The sequence below is a fragment of the Chanos chanos genome, chromosome 1 (assembly GCF_902362185.1).
Source record: "Chanos chanos chromosome 1, fChaCha1.1, whole genome shotgun sequence".
In the NCBI taxonomy this organism is placed as follows: domain Eukaryota; kingdom Metazoa; phylum Chordata; class Actinopteri; order Gonorynchiformes; family Chanidae; genus Chanos; species Chanos chanos.
In genome coordinates this window covers 49,955,192-49,972,394 of record NC_044495.1, presented here as the reverse complement: position 1 = coordinate 49,972,394, position 17,203 = coordinate 49,955,192, and the positions used below count along the sequence as shown (strand labels likewise).

Below are 17,203 nucleotides of genomic sequence, written 5' to 3'. Positions count from 1 at the left end.
AGCCCCCCCAGCACTGTTCTCCCCATGTCCAGAAGGGGTGTGTAGGTATGACGGTATTTATGACTCCTGTTGGAGTTTTAGGGGGTGGGTTATGAGTGAAGACTCAAGCTATAGCTCTGTGAAGGATAGATGCTGGTTCGGATTTATAATCAGGCCTGTTTTATTAATCCATCTGCAATAATAATCAAACAAAAACATAAGAATCCCGTCCCATTACGTTGTGTTGAGCATTTTTCTTTAATTATTTTGATTATACTGTGTGATTCAAATGTCCTTGAGACAAGTAGAATCTTAAGCATTTGCATAAGTTTATTGCCATTATCAAAGAACTAGTTATTTGATATCTTTACCCATTTCTTTTCACCGAAAACTGTCTTTTATTAAAATCATGTATATAGATTTATTTTTTTTTAACGTAGTTCAATTGCACATAAACAGTCGCGTGTCCTCAGGTGGAGGAGATTGTGGATGTAGGGACGTTTGCGGCGGAGGACATCCACATCCCCAGTATCTACGTCCACAGAGTGGTGAAGGGCGACAGCTATGAGAAGCGGATAGAGGTGATGCACTTATCTCTTTCTCTCATCTCTCATTTTGCCGGTTTTTTTTTTTCTCCCCTACTCGAGACGTTGTAACGGTCCGTCTTTGTCTCCCCCCCCCCCCCCCGACAGAGACGCACGGTCAGGAAAGGTCAGGCCGAGAAACCCAAGCCGAAGAAAGACTCGGACATCGTGCGGGAGAGGATCATTCGCCGAGCCGCGCTCGAGTTTGAGGATGGCATGTACGGTAAGCGTGTTCACGTGAGGTATTGTTATACGCGTGTTGAATGGTGCTATAAAGACAATGCCTTTATGCAGATGGTTTTCTTGAATGCCTGTGATAAGGTTGTTTATGCTGTGATTTTCCCACTGGGATTCTATGTTCACAGATACGTGGATACGTTAAGACTCCAAATTGAACTTAATTTTGTTGTTGTTATTGTTGTTGTTGTTTTTGTATTTTGTTGCGTAACGTAATCAATACAAAAAAAACAAATCAGAGAGAGAGAGAGAGAGAGAGAATACTGATTGTCTTCATGACTCTGTAGCTAGCGTATATATTTCAATGTATGGTTTGGTTAATGTTTCAGCTAACTTAGGAATCGGAATCCCAATGCTGGCCAGCAACTTCATTAAACCTGATATCACCGTCCATCTACAGAGTGAGAACGGCATTCTGGGCCTGGTAAGCTTTCGTCTGTTACGTTAGAAGCTTTTCGTGTCCTCACTCTTCCGCAGCAGAGACTTTGAATCGCTGCCAAGTCGAGAGTGGAAAGAAATAGCTTGTCTCACTGTTATTAGCTTGAGTGGCATAATTATGTGACTGTGTTCATGTAGAAAAATTATAAGCACTTAGCTTTTTTTTTCCCCTTTCTCTGTCTGTCTGTCTGTCTCTCTTTCTCTCTCTCTCTCTCTCTCTCTCTCTCTCTCCCTCCCTCTTAATGGGTGTAAATGATGTCGTTGAGACGCAAAGAAAAGAAAAAAAAACTTTATATTGTTCTCAACTGCCCTTTTAGGTGGTTGTGACATTTCTGGCTGCTTCGTAACGAGAGGTGGGAACAGTCTGGATTGTAGCCTAGGTCTGTCAGCGGAGTCTGGGAGTGTGTTTTTGTTTTGTTTTGTTTTTTTTTTTCCTATCAGAGACTTCACAGTAATGTGTCTTTGAAGAAGGCGGAAGCTCAGACTGTAGTAATAAGCCCTATCTGATGAAGCTGCTGCGACCAAAAGGGAAAAAGGATGTAATGAGATTCTGTGTGATTTTGGATTATAATGTTTCAGCTCTATGAATAGTAACCACCCCCTCCCTATTGTTGGTAATATGCCACTGGATTCAAAGTCTCAAGCTTAAGTAGATCTGAGTGAAAGAGTGTCATAAAACTGGCTCCCCCAAAAAAAAAAAAACAAAAAAAAAGTGAAATCTCCAAATTGGTTTTTTGGGTGTCTCTTCAGTTTTGGGTATTTGAAAGTTGAGATGAATGCCATCAAAAGTTTTCTGGAGATGTTTTTTTTTCCCCCTGTTCTGCATGAATTTTAGTAGTTGATGGATTTCTGTTAGGTTACTGTTGTAGTCTCATGCACGTCTCACAGGTCTGTTTGCCATAACATTGTGAGAAGTTAGACAATGAAGTTGTCATTGACCTTGTTCTTTAAAATGCTTACATTTTAAAAGAAAGCACGCATCTGTATGTGGATGGTAAAAGCCGGCATGGTGTGTATCTCTGTTTTTTTCTGGGCCTACCCATTGTGCTGATTATGCAGGACATAATTTGAAATTATAGCAGTTATATTTGAGCTTTATGTATGATTCTGAAGGATGACATTGCAAATACCTGTACTATGGACATTTGCTCCGAGGGGGACAGAGGCCCAAACAAACAATTCTATCTAATGAAGCTTTCGTTACCAAAACACGTTGACGTTTTTTTGTTTCTTTTTTTTTTGTACCCAATGTGACTGTTAGGGTCCTTACCCCACAGAGGATGAAGTGGATGCAGACCTCATCAATGCTGGTAAGACCAGTTTTGATTAGTATTTTTTAGTCTGAATACATTAATAATTCCCTACATAACTTCCATACAGGCTTAGTTATGTTGAAATGTGATGGTCATTTTAACTGTGCCCTTTCAGGCAAAGAGACAGTTACTGTTCTTCCTGCGGCTTCCTACTTCTCCAGTGATGATTCCTTTGCTATGATCAGAGGGTAAGTCAAATGCACTATGGTACGATTTGTCACTGTAATGGTCTTTGTTTTTTTTTAATGCAAAAACTGTTAAACAGTTTATCAACTAATGAATAAACACCATTCATTTTTAATGGTGAGAAGATGTGTTTTATTTTTTAATACCAGGCAGAGTGATGTTATATCAAGCTCACATCATTAGTCTTGATCAAAGAGCTCAACACGCAAGTAATGCTTGATTTGACCAGTCACCTTGCATTGGCTCTCAGTCATCAGAGTGATGCATTCAACACAGTGTAGACTGATCTGCAGACTCAACAGGATGTCAGCTGTGTAACCTTGAGGAGAGAAGGAAAGAAAATTGTCACCTTTTTTTAAAAAAACAAAATCTTATTGAGATGTGCTTCTTTCTTTCTTTCTTTCTTTCTTTCTTTCTTTCTTTTGGTTTGGGGAATTTTATTTGTAGCGGAATATTATTGTTGAAAGTAACGGTGAAAGGTTGACTGTATTGCAAAAAAGAGAGTCGCCATCACGCTCGTGCCTCTGGCTTTATCACTTGACATTTCCGACGCTGTCAGAACAGGTGGGCTTTTTAATTGGAGTTCCAGCGTCCTGCTCAGTGGGGCGAAACGAGCAGACAGAGGGTGATTTGTCTGTTTTAGGAGAGGAGTGGAGGGGCGGGGGGGGGGGGGGGGGATGGAAGGGTAAAGGAGTAACCTAACTTTGGAGAATGCAATTTGCCCCCATGAGACCAAGCAGCCAGGAGGGGAGTTGAACCAGAGAAGAGACGAGATTTATTGAAGTCTCTCCTGCGGCAACGTTCAGACACGGGCTGCTGGTCGTCAGCCTCTGAGATGACGGCGCTGAAAACCTGCCTGCTCGGTTAGCATAACGTAGAAATACTGTTCGCGCTATCCATCACGCTGGACGTATTCTTTTGAAAATCACCATCAGTCTCTGTGGCCATGCAGATTTTTTTCAATTTGCATAACGCTGAATGTTTATTTAATGACGTCTTTTCGTCGATATTTTATGGACGTTATTGATTTTGCCTGGGTGGTTGATTCATTGCCCACCCACCTTCTCTATATAATTCCTGTGTGCTCATCTTCTGAAAATTCAGTAGTGACCATAAATTCACACTGTAATTGCACAGTGGCAATGGGAACGTAGCCAGTAGTTTCTTGGAGGTTTCGGAGAATCTTAACTTTACTTTTGACAGCAAAGGATTCATGACCACACCCTTCTATGAAGAACTTGGTTCTGTCAACCCCCTACCCAACCAGAGGGCTTCTTTAGGCCCATTAACACTTACGCTCCAAGAGTTCAGTGCTCTCAATGCCAAAAATTCTTCATCGTTGAATGCCCACCTTATTCAGAAACTGTTGCACGGGCTTGTTGTTTCCAACGTAATGTTTTTTGGTTTCATTTTCCTGACTTTTGAAGATCCTCTCGTCAGAGCGTGGTGGTTAGACACAACTCCGTTTTTATCGCAAGGTCTCCGAATCCAACCCACGTGACCCGTCACGTTAATGGCTGGCAGTTTATTACCGTGCTCCGCACTATGAGACCAGGTTCTCCTTTTTTAGGTCTGTTTTAATAAGGATGGGATTATGAAACAGCGCTTTATTAGATCTGTGCACGTCCTGAAGGTTTGTGTCTGCACTTTCTCTTGTCTCCCAGTGGCCACATTAACCTCACAATGCTGGGTGCGATGCAGGTGTCCAAGCACGGAGATCTGGCCAACTGGATGATTCCGGTAAGTGAGCCATTGTGTCAACACATTATTAGCTAACCCGCCGGAAAGAGTAGAGCAGTTGAACACAAGCTGAATCTGGTGTGAAACTGGTGTGATTAATGAGGTCAAACTCTATCTCCCTGTCACACACCTCAGCGCCACGCTACCTCCACGGACTGGAGATTACAACGTATGCTTGTGTTAAAAAATGTACAGAGACCAATGTTTGCCCACTGCTATAGCAAAATTCATGAGCACCTTGTCCAGAATCCAGGATTTACACTTAATCTGTACTGGAACGAATTGTAATGTAATACGTAGTAATATGCTGTCGAACAGGTGGACTCTAACTTCCTGCACTTAGGTTGTTTTCCCTCTTTACTTCAACGAAACAGAGAGACGCTGAACCAAAAATTACACGTTCTCCCTCGTTTGTTAGAATCTTTCCAAATCTAAAGATTGCAGCGTAGCGTGAAATTGGAATTAATTTATGTAAATGACGGCATGCAGTGTTGATAATAAATATAGAAGCAGTCGAATGTTCTCATTTGAAGGTTGTTGAGTTTTCTCATGGATGTGAGCTGTGAATGTGTCATTGAAATGGGGGTGGGAGAGGAGGGGGGGGGGGGTGGCGACAAAACAATAATCGCTCGGGTAATCACAGTGGAAAAACTCACTAAGGGATTTCATTTATACAGAGATCCCCTCAGTACAGCCACAGAGTTAAGTTAATTGCTCGAATGTGCTGTTTAAACTTGAAATAATGGAACTGAGTCCCACTACGTCCATTAATCACAGTCAGTGGCACTATATTAATCACATGGGTCCAACTTGTTAGTATCAAACTGGGAAATTCTCTCTCGTAGCAGTTCGGTGGCTATGGCCCTGAGTACATGCTACCTGCTTGTGTGGCTTACACTTCTTCACTTCACTCATTGCCTGTCTGGGTGTATTCATAGTCAGTTAACTAATGGATGCCAGTATGGATGCCAGTCTAAATCTATTCATAACCAGAGCTATGGAAGCCGGTCTAACCCTATTCATAGTCAGAGCTATGAATGCGAGACTTAACCCGTTCATGGACAGAGACATGGACGCGTATCGTAAGAGCTTAAATGTAAACACAAACGCAGATCAAATTGAGATGTATCTGTGGCTCCCTTACACTCTCCTTCTCTTCGTCTCTGAGGGCTCTGAACATTAATGAGGGACAAAGCCTGTCTGCTCAGTCTCATCCCTGGCGCCTAGTCAGCCCCTCGCCCACCCCCTACCCCCCTCACCCCTCCCTGTCAGTTCGTAGGGCTGCAGATAGGGAGAGAGCTAGTCTGCCGCAGACATTCAGCTGGGTTATTTATAGCCCTCCAGGGCCTCTGGGTGTCACTGACGGATGCCTCACAGGCTCCTGGCCTCCCTGCTTCTTGCTTATTGAGTTTGGTGAAGGTTACTCCTCACTATCTGTCACTCAATGTGATGCTCACTTTTTTTGTTGTTGTTGTGTTTTTTTTTTTTTTGTGTAAATGTTGCCTATCTTTTCTTCTGTGGTGATATGGCATAAGATACCTAATGCAGGCATAGACAGTCGACAGCCTCGGCCAGCCACTGGTCCTGCGAGAGTGTGACTCAGCCTTACATAAACACCCATGAATCAGCTAGTCAAAGTCCTGACGAGCCTCAAAAGACTAGACTCAGGTGTGTTATGGTTAGACCTAGTCCTACAGTCCCACGTATAGTTATGCGTCTCATTTACATTATTCATATTAGGCTACTTTTTTTTTGACAGTAAACTCAATGTGACACCGGAGAACAGACAGTTAATTACCATTTGAACGTTTGCTTCCGTCTTGGATGTCGGGGGGGGGGGGGGGGGGGGGGTCCATTTAGGAAAAACAAATTGAAGCATTCTTCATGAAGCTCTTTGCTATTTGTGCTATGGTCCAGATTGCAACATTCCCCCTGCGTTAGCCTTTAAACTCTTAATGAAGCAGACAAGCTTGGCAGAGTAATTACAATAATCCCCCAATTACTCCTGGCTACTCGACCACCCCATAGGAGAGAGTGAAGACAGAGAGAGAGAGAGAGAGAGAGAGCACATTGCATAGACGTTCAGCCTCAAAACCACGTGCTCTTCATGTTCCAAATCACATCTCACTTGAAAGAAACAAGGGACTTTCAGTGGACGCCTTTTTTCCATCTGCTGGTTTGCTGATAACGGCTTTCTACTTCAGCAAGATTGAACCTGACTTGAACATGTCACATCAAATAAATCGTATTGGAGAGGCAATGTGGAGACAAACCGTTTGAAATGAACTGTCATTAGCCTCACTTTATCAATTTTGCTTAAGAACAGCCATATGAAGTCACGCATGGATTATTTTAACTCGCTTTTGCCTCTGGGGGAATAAATGGTTTTTGCGGTGTTGGCGAGGAGTTTTTCCCCCTCTTGGTGGAATAGTTTACAGAGTATTGAAATGCGTAGGAAGACGGTGTAGGATGTGGGAACTAAACAAGCTTTCTCGACCCTAGCGTTTTGTATTCAGTCTTTTGGGAGTGTGTGTGTGTGTGTGTGTGTGTGTGTGTGTGTGTGTGTGTGTGTGAGAGAGAGAGAGAGAGAGGTCACGTTTTGGGCATGCGCATTAACATTTTTAATACCCCTTCGATATCTTCATCAGAAAATTATGAAAAAAAAAATCCACAGAAACGCGCAGCGGCAGAAAGATAAAAGATGGCGCCCGTGTCTTCAGCTTCAAAAAAATAAAATAAAAATAAAACCCCAAAGAACAAGGGTGTTATCGTCTCTTTGATTCTGCTAATACGGTTTGCATTTCAATCTATAAGCTGATGATGGTGACGATGAGCCGTGTATTAAAATGCAGTGATTTTTATCTGAGTGAGATGAGGAGGGAGCAGAGTGAGTGAGGTCGTTTTTCACACTCTGTCAAGAGAGACGGATCTTTTAAAATGTAATCAAAGTACTGCAGAAATATGTTGGGCCTCAGAGATGCCAGTCAGGCCATTGTTGGACCATTTCTAATCTTGCTCTCCACTGTACAGTCAAGGGGTCAAGTACAAATTGAATTGGATGGAAGAGTCTCGCTTATGTGGATGTCCCCACACCCACGTTCACCACTTAAAACAACGGGGAAACAAAAGCTGAGGCTTGGGTTGGTCAGCGCTTGACCCCCCCCCCAAACCCCCCCCCCCCCTCACCAGGAGACTCTTAAATCACACTCCACTTTAAACAGCTACTGAAGTTCAGGAGTACCTGTGTTCCTCTCTATGTCTGCATTTGTTATTTTGGAGAGTAATATCGTGCACATTTATTTCAACTTGGACTATCTTAAGTCATGTTACAGATAGGGGATATTTGTAAACTAACTTGTCCTTAACTTGACTTACATATTCTATGCTCAAGTTTTCAGTTAATTTGTTTATTGTGCATTATTATTAATTTTCTGGAATAGGCCCCTCTGACCAGTTGAGTTGTTACTCAAGTACTTAACTTTATCACTGACTTTTTGCTGGATCTTACGGAAACTGACTTTGATACTATGATGAGCGTAGATAACAGAGCAACATGGATAGTATTCATCCGTGTTCAGAGAACTGTTTAGTCTATTTGTGTGCAGTTTTTGGTAATCATCCTACTGCTAGCCAAAACTTTGTGTGTCTCTTTTCTTTTATTCCTCAATGGTGTTTTCTTGGAAGCGGTAGCAAAGAAGCCTCACTTAGCTTTTCCACAGGATGAAACACACTGTTTGTTTTGGCAAGCAAAGAACTCGAGGAAGAATGGATGGAAGCCGAAGCTGACAAAAGGAAAAAAAAAAAATCGCTGAAAGTGTAGGAAACACTTGTTTGTTGACACCAGATTGCTATGGGGAGTTTCCATGACAACGAAACTTGCAGGTTTTTGTGTTTTGTTTTGTTTTTTTTGTTTTGTTTTGTTTTTTGTTTTCCCTCTCCCTTAGCCTTCTTTTTGAGCAAGCCAAAAGTCAGGGCACCCCATCTGCAGTCTCCATAATGGTTTCTCTTTAAATGTGTGAGTCTACACATGTCACTTGAGCACCTTTAATAAAACAGGGAAAGACAGATATTAACTGATGTGTGCTTTGATGTCTCTGTTTAACTACATTGCAAATTTTCAGTGACTTTGCTGTGTTATGATCCCTAGCCCTCCACTTTGCTGGGTTAGCATTTGTCACTTTGAGTTTTCAGCCATATAATGAAGAAAGGAAGAAAAAAAATAAAACACAATCAAAAATTTATTAAAGTATACTTGTACAGTATTCTGCCCTTTGGCAAGATTTCATTTTAGACTAATTGAATAGAAAGCGGAGCTTGGCTACAAATAGACAGCTTTGAAGGCTCTTAAAAGTACAGTTTAATGTTCACACTGCTGAAAATGGTGAACATGGAAGTCCATAAACCAGTGATTGCATCAGAATTTCACCAGACCAATAATAAGTCTTAATGAGATTGCAATACACTAGCCTATGTCAATGTATGTAACCTTTTTGGAGGCTCAGGAAGATTTCGGAGATTAAAAATTAAAATCCAAATGCAAAGATCACAAACTGTGAGGGATCTACAACCATAATACATTTGTGTGTGTGTGTGTGTGTGTGTTTAAGCATCCATTTCTCTGCTGCTTCTTGCTGAAATGCTTGTTGTTTCTTTGTTGAATGTGTATTGACGTGAATTAACACACACACAAAAAAAGGACAACTCAAATTCGCCCATGGCATGGTTCAGGCTTGAAATTTATGGCCTCGGTCAATAAGACGGGGAGGGGGGGGGGGGGCACACTGGCTCTGTTGCGAGCAGTCACAGTGAGCAGTGCAGCAGCAGGGAAGAGATGGATTTTCTCTGATAATAAAACAGGCAGAGAGTTCTACAGTCCCCATTAAATAGAACTACGGGGGGGGGACCGAAGCGCTGGAGACGCCTGGGTTAACGTCATTTTGAAAAACCTAATGACGCTATGGCCCTGGTTATGCTCCGTGCTAGAATTCATTTCTTTTGAGGAGGGAAGGAAGACTGGTTGGAGAAATGTTGAAATGTGGCTTGAGTGTGAAAGGACCCAAAAATAATGTCACTTTCTTGTTCCGCGCTGCGAGACACAGGCTCAGTAGCTGGGTGAAAAGCTAACACTTGTTTATGAGTGTGTGTGTGTGTGTGTGTGCGCGTGTGTGTGTGTTGATCTGTCTCCGCTCTGCTCTCTCTCTCTCTTTCCCTCTCTCTGGGGTGACTGCATCTGTGTGTGTGTCTGTGTATGTCTGTGTGTGTCCGTGTCTGTGTGTGTGTGTCTGTGTGTATTTAAGCATCTACAGAATAGCAAAATCAGTGTTAGTGGGAAAAAAAAGACCTTTTTGTTAAGTGACTCTAGCCACAGGTATTCAGGTTTACCGTTTCCTAGCAACAGTGCCCTCTCAGGCTCCCGTCCAAAACAAATAAGACTGAGTTCTCAGATCCCCTAAAATTCCAACAGCGATGCAAATGTGTATTGACTCTCTTGTACTCAAAGGAAATAAAACATGATTGACTGAAGGTTTCAGCCCTGGGAATCAGTTGGGGTTACAGTGTAATGTTTTTAGTCTCTGCCGTTTGAGCAACTGCTGTTATCAGGGTTTGTTTTGGTTGATTTTGTTTGTGGAAGAAATGGATTGTGCGCAAGAAGTTCGGTTAACAAATTGTACTTCATGACTACTGAATTTCACAGCATGACTGAAAAGACACTGTGTATCTAATCTCATCTTTGACTTTAACAGTCAGGGGGCTTAGTGTTGCATATACAAAATGCTCTATCAGACAAAAATGATGAATAACTGAATGGAAATGTGCTGAAATTACAAAAAGCAAGACACATACTGGTAGCTAGAAAAAATACATACTGAGCCTGCCTTGGTCTAACCATAACCACCAGTTTGTGTATATGTGTGTGTGTGTGAGAGAATGCATATCTTTGATCTGGAAATGAGTTTATTTGTGTCCCCGTTCACAGGGCAAAATGGTGAAAGGCATGGGTGGAGCCATGGACTTAGTGGCCAGTGCAGGAACCAAGGTGGTGGTTACAATGGAGCATTCTGCAAAGGTACATAAACAGCTCTGTGTGTGTGTGTGTGTGTGTGTGTGTGTGTGTGTGTGTGTGTGTGTGTGTGTGTGTGAGAGAGAGAGAGAGAGAGAGGAATGAGAAAGACAGGGCGACTGAAGTATTGAAGCACAAGCCCTAATCCTTTCTAATTTGAATGTATAATTTGAAATTAAAATGATAGATGGACTGTTTGCATTTACAGGCTTTGTATATAAAGATTCTTAAGTGATGTCTTCCAAATGAGTAGTTTCTCACAAGCTTCAGCTACAGTCATTCAGTCGCACATATCTTCTGCACATGGCAGAAGTGTCAGTGTAATTTCTCTTCTCTCTCTCTCTCACACGCAGACACACACACACACACAATCACACAATCACACACACTCTCTCTCACTCACACACACACACACACACTCTCTCTCTAACTCGAAGTCTCAACGCCATCAGTCTCTTTCACTGATTTAGTTTATTTATTCTAGATTAATTTAAAAATAAAGTCAATAATGTAGACTGAGTTTGGCACTGTAACTGTTCACAGTAAATGCTTCACTCTTCAACAGTATCAAGATGCTACAGATTGCAACCTCTGTCCCCCTCCGCATTTTTAAATGCCATGCTTATTGGCTTTACCAAGGATGGTGATGTCATACTGATAAAATGCCACAGAAGCATTCGTGCATGTTGTAACCTCTGATAGGGGTCATTAAATATGAAAGGTTCACCCTGATTTCGCCAGCTCCAATGCAAGTGGTACCACTCACGTATTTGTGCAGAGGTTCTGTCAGGCAGAACGGAATATTTAGATTATGATCAATACAATCAAATTTGACTTGTGTTTTCTGAATTGTTTTTGGGATGCAGCGCTCGAGGCTCAGTGTGAAAATGTCATTGAGATTGGTGTTTGTTTCCCTCAATTAGATGACGAACACGGTGACATTTTGATCCCACTAAAACCACACAGGGCACACAGCAGAAAAATATTGTGTGTCTAGTTGTATACTACGAGAAGATTTATCAGTCAGTGAAACTGATTTTCAGTGGCGTGAATCTGACTCGTGTAAACATTGTGAACATGATGTAAACATCAGCTGCAAAGCGCTTGAGACTGTACCGCAAATACTATGGCTGTAATATTTGACTATTGTATTCATTTATTTTGTTTGTTTATTTGTAAAGAAGATGAAAGACTCCATTGTGTATCTCGCATATTTCGTGTTGGTTTCATTTCGTGCTGTAATTTCGTACACAAGTTACTTCTCTAGTAGCTCACCGCTCAGCCGCAGTGCAAGCTATGCGAGGTGAGGCAGGGTAAGATGGGAGAAATCCAGTCACAGCTGTCAGCCCCCACCCCCACCCCCCCCAACCTCCCTCACCATCCCCAGGGCTGCTGTGCTCCACAGAGCTGCTGAGGCCAGGGGCATGTGGGTGCTGGGTTGTCAGTCCTGTTTTGAGATCTTCCTGCGGACGGGGTAACAGCTAAGTGGTTACAGGTACCAGATGCCCGTTGCCACGGACCCCGAGGACCCGAGCTCGGGTCACACCACAAATTGAACCCGATTGGAAACCCTATTCTTTTTCTCTGACCATTGATGTCCCAGCCGCTCTGCTGTTTGAATGGAGTGCAAGCAGAGAAATAGACCTTTATGGCAGGGGGTTTTGGTGTGTGTGTGTGTTTTGCAGAACCCTTTAGCAATGGTCAGACTGGATTATCCAGCATTTAGACCATGTCTGGTCATGTTTTTCCATACCGTAATTGTTCTATGATAAAATGGGGCAGACAGTTAATGGCTAGAATTATTCTTAGTTCCTGTAGACCTGAATTTCTGAATTCCGAGCTGCAGAAAACGTATCTGAAAGTACATTTTCATGTGTAATCTCTAAACGTTAACTGAGAAAATTTAAATACGTATGTGCAAATGTTAATTTGTTTGTAAATTTTAACCTCACCGACCTCTGTGTATACAGTCTTAACACATTTGTTGTTGTTTGTTTGTTTGTTTGTTTGTTTGTTTTGTATTCATGAGAGTTTGCTCTGTGTTCTTTGCTGTTTCCTAGGGAGGCAAACACAAGATTCTGGACAAGTGCAACCTTCCCCTGACAGGCAAACAGTGTGTGGATCGCATCATCACAGAGAAGGTGGGATTGACCCATGCATTATGTAGCGCTTTGATTTCTCATTGACTTTCCCTTTTTTGAACCTCCCTTACAAGCTTGCTCTTTACAAATAACAGCAAATCTGACTTTTTCACAGTCCTCTCCAGTACAATTTCATGCTATTCCAGCCTTTACCTCTCTCACTATTCAGATACCAACGGCAGCCGACCATTCATAAGACAAAAAAGACCAACAGAGAGTAATTAGACTTGCAAGGAATTATTCTACTGTGCTTACAGGAATAGCGCCGTGTTCCGTAGCGCATGGTTTTTTTCTCGTTTTTTTGAATGAATTTTCAGAGACGTAGAAAAGCTAAAATCGCAGGGGGAAGCTGATAAATTGCCATGATGCCGCGCATGGACGGCGGAAAATGGAAATGTCATTATTCGGCTAACCGTAATCGAATCTCCAGATCTCAGCAGCCATATTAAAATATTGACTTTACTCTCACAAAGGCGGAGCCTCTGTTATGAGAATGTTTCCTTAATGACATTAGCCTCCGCGGACCACATGGCCCGTGTTCTAGTCAACACCGCTGCATGTAATACACAGAGTCAAGGGATGCTATAGCCTGGCTCATTGTGATCACATGTATCAAACTCCGGCTGGTTCGCCTGCGGTAGTTAGGCTTTAGGCATGAAGTGGAACACTTGGAACTGCTGCCGAAAAACATTCTTTCCCGTTACTTTAAAAAGTGCTACCGTTAGCTTCACGGCCACAAGTGATTAATTGGTCAACAGTGAGCGGCAGTAAAACCAGCAAGAGTTGTGCCTTTTACCTTCTTCTTGGTGTATTTGGCTAACCAAAGACTACAATGAGCGACTTTGAGACGTTTTGTTTTTACTTATCCCGTCCTGTGATCTGCGGGCTGTTTGGCTCGTTTCACAGTGACTTCGGGACTCGTTCTGGGTTCTCTCAGCTTCTCAGCTGGCTGGAGTTGGATGTCTTTTTTTCCTTCATTATTTTCACGTTTAGCGCCTGCAGTGGAACAAGCTTGTCCTTTGACCAGACTCTTTCTGTCCCCTGTCTGGCCAGACGGTGTATTGTTCCCACCTACCCATGTCGCCCCAACCCACCCCACCCCCCGCCTATTTTTTTCCCCCTGTTTTTTTCTTTCTTTTTTTTCTTTTTGTCGAACGCTCTGTTGGGTCTCACAACAATGGCGCGACGTGATTTCCAGTGAAATGATTCTGTCAACATTTATAAAGGTTAGAGCTCTTCAGCAGCACTCCCGCCACCTTGCGCGGAGCCGCCCCTGGCCTTTCCACCCCGCTGCTCCATCTAACCAGAATGCAGCCTGGCCAGTCCAGACACTCTCTGTCTGGGTCTTATGGCACTGATTATTTCATTACTTACCGCCTAATCTAATGCATTAAAGAGGAAATTAACCGTTTCTGACGTATAACCCCTCCCTCAGCAACTTGTCAGTACCTCGGACAGCTTTTTGATCAAACGCTCGGATTTTGAACCAAAAAACACCGGAACGGGCATTGATTTTTCGTGGTAATTAATGTTGGTGGCTGCGTTGAGGGTGAATTTCCAAATAGACGATTTTTAAAATGTAAGATGAGTGTAAATAAACCCCCCCCCCCCCAAAAAACAAGACCTGTTTTTCCAGTCGTAGGTGCATCTTGTCAGTTCTTGTAGATTTTCATTTGTTCTCACTTGATGGAAGACTTAGCCAAGCGTTTTACATTTGGACACAAGTTGTAAAGCTGTTTTTAGCTTAGTGTGACAATAAAGGTCACATACAGATGTACTAACCGGATTTCAAAGTGCGGACTATGAAAACACGGGTAAATATTGATCTCCCTGAGTAATGTGTTGCAAAAATTATACCAACAAAGTAATTACATAGCCGCAGAAGGTCAAATAGATCTATACATCAGCAGTGGTTCATGTCACCTTTTGGATTTGATGATCTAATTTTTTATAGTTTTCATAAGGGATAAGTCCCCTCAGAAAGCTCTGTTTCGGTAAAGACTGTCTTATAATGGCATGATTCTGCTGTCTGTTGAGATACTTTCAAATGGCTGTACATACTGTCCATCAGCTATATACAGCAAGCCACCCCGCCCCCTCCCATGTAAAAGGCTTATTCAGTGCAGTCAGTTACAACAATACGTGTGACTCTGGAAAGTACAAACTCTAGCCAGGAGGAGATTTGATCTAATCAATACCTTCCAGGCTTTAATTTGATTGTTTCATCGGTCTTCTATGCCTTGCCAATCAAATTCCCATTAGTGCCCCATCTCTGTGTGTACCTACGTAAGGTAACAGTAGAATGAGGGGGGTGGGGGCTTTTTGCTGCTGTAGGTGTTGATGGTAAACCCATTTATTTGGACTGTCGCGGTCGAAGCGTGCCCGTCTAAATTATGACAGCTAGATTAAAGCCACGTCTGGTATGGCGTCTGTCCTTCGGTCTACACGCAGGCAGATCAGCCCGTAATTGGATGCTGGTATAGGGAAAAAGGAAAAAAAAAAAAAGAAGGAAAAAAAAAAAAAAAGAGGGGAGGGTGAGGGGCTGCAGGTCTGTGTCAGTCAAAAGCTAGATCGATAGCTGTCTGCACCAGACTCCCCTGCTGCTAGACATCGGTGACAGAGACAGACTGCAGGTAAACCATTCGTTAGCGCTGCTCAGGACGCGGAGGACTTGGGAAGGTGACAGCAGACCGAGTTCAATTCTGAGATAGCACCTTACCACAGCATGTCGACGAGAGATCATTCATTTTCTCTACGGCAACCGAGAATATACAGACTACAGTCCAGACTTAAACAACTAGCTTTTTTTTTTTTTTTTTTCCTTTTTAGTTAGAAATTGTCGTTCTCAAAGCCAGTGAGCATTTTAAAAAAGCAGAAGTCAAAATGAATTTACCGCTTTGGTAAATAATGTCATGAAAAGGTGTTCTTCCATGTTTTATGAAATGGCATCATGCATATTTCTTAATGACAGAGGATATTAACGTGCTTGCTTTCTTAATAGGCTGTTTATTTTTTTTTTTATATTGTTGGTCTAATCCCATTCATTGAGAGCTATTTAAATGTTCTCATAAAAGCAGCTCTCGGCGTCTGTGTCTTGTTACCATGCAACCTTTGCCGTCAACTTTGGGGGGGGGGGGGGGTGCCTTTTTGTGAGAGGAGGCTAAATTAAATGAAAAACTAAAAAAAAAAAAAAAAACCTTCTAATTTGTGTTTTTAAAACAATACCAGGTTAACCTGTCCAAAATGCCTGTGTCACCCTGTGCACAGAATGCTATTGCCACCCTCTGATGTCAGGAAAAGAAATTGAGGCGTATTTCTCGAATTAGAGGAGCGTAATATGATTTGGAACCGGAGGTGATAAGGGAAGCCGGGGCCCAGTGGGAGAGAGCTGCTGTCCTCATAAGGGTTTTCTTTTCAATGGCGTCCTTTACCCAATTTCAAAACCATGTTGATGTTGTTGTTGTTGTTTTGTGAAGTCCCCGGAATGCCTCTCTTTGCCCTGTTGGCTGTTGTTGTGATATGTTTGTTTATTGCTTTTTTGGGACACTCGTGGTTTGAAGATGTGCCGCGTTAATTGCGCTTTTGATGATTTGGAGCGGTGTTCAGTTGGAAGATTTCCAGTATAGAGGTCCCTTTAGCGTCACCTCTGATGGCTGCAGCTCTCATTAGTAATAAAACATGAGGAAAATGTTTTTACTCATCACTGTAACATGTATGACTGACCTAGAGGCAGGTTTGCAGCTAAACTGCAGAAAAAATATCTCTTCGTTTGAGATATCTCGATAAATGGTACGCTCATACACCATGCAGCACTGGGCTGGGTGGATAACGGTATCGCTGCAGGACTAGTCAGAGCATGTGACACGACCCTCCGTATACCAGATTACACGTTGGCTAAAAGCTGTTAGATGAACATTCTCTCTTTTTCTCTCTCTCTCTCTCTATTTCTACCCCTCTTTTCCTCTCACCTCCCCTTTTCTCAGGCTGTTTTTGATGTGGACAAGAGCAAAGGCTTGACTCTGATCGAAATATGGGAGGGGCTTACACCAGATGACATAAAGAAATGCACGGGCACAGACTTTGAGGTGAGACGTACTGATGCACGATGGGAACAGTAGATAATGGCTGACTAAATCTGGTAACGCTTGTGAGATGTGTACCATCCTGAGCTTTGCTGCGCGAGGATTTCTAAATTTCATGAAAACAGGAAACATCCGTTACATCAGTACAGGCATGCCGCTACTTTCTTCGTTAACTTGCCTGTGAATCTGACGATGTCAATCCAATGATGTATGTCAGACTTGAGCATTCGTTACTTAAATTCAATTATTCCTCTTTTTTTTTTAACAGGTTTCTCCTGATTTAAAACCAATGCAGCAGATTTAAACATCGAGAAGAAGTTACTACTGACTGCAAAGGCTGGGCCGTATCATGATTACAGACAATTCTTCAAGTGGAATATCTCCATTAATGGCTGACTAATACAGCAGGCAGAATGACCTGTTTTATCCTGTTTAAGTGTAT

At 42.5% G+C, this 17,203-nt stretch overlaps 1 protein-coding gene across 1 annotated transcript in view; it reads left to right on the top strand.

Annotated features, from left to right (window-relative positions):
* The window catches only part of oxct1a (3-oxoacid CoA transferase 1a), a 32,590-nt gene extending 15,487 nt beyond the window's left edge, over positions 1-17,103 (top strand). Inside the window, exons 8-17 of the mRNA XM_030764936.1 lie at positions 453-560; positions 672-786; positions 1,130-1,224; positions 2,500-2,548; positions 2,667-2,739; positions 4,402-4,477; positions 10,455-10,544; positions 12,599-12,679; positions 16,663-16,764; positions 17,030-17,103. Of these exons, the coding sequence (XP_030620796.1) occupies positions 453-560; positions 672-786; positions 1,130-1,224; positions 2,500-2,548; positions 2,667-2,739; positions 4,402-4,477; positions 10,455-10,544; positions 12,599-12,679; positions 16,663-16,764; positions 17,030-17,065 (825 nt within the window). The 3' untranslated portion in view covers positions 17,066-17,103. The remainder of the gene's footprint in view (positions 1-452; positions 561-671; positions 787-1,129; positions 1,225-2,499; positions 2,549-2,666; positions 2,740-4,401; positions 4,478-10,454; positions 10,545-12,598; positions 12,680-16,662; positions 16,765-17,029) is intronic.
* The last annotated feature ends 100 nt before the right edge of the window (positions 17,104-17,203 follow it).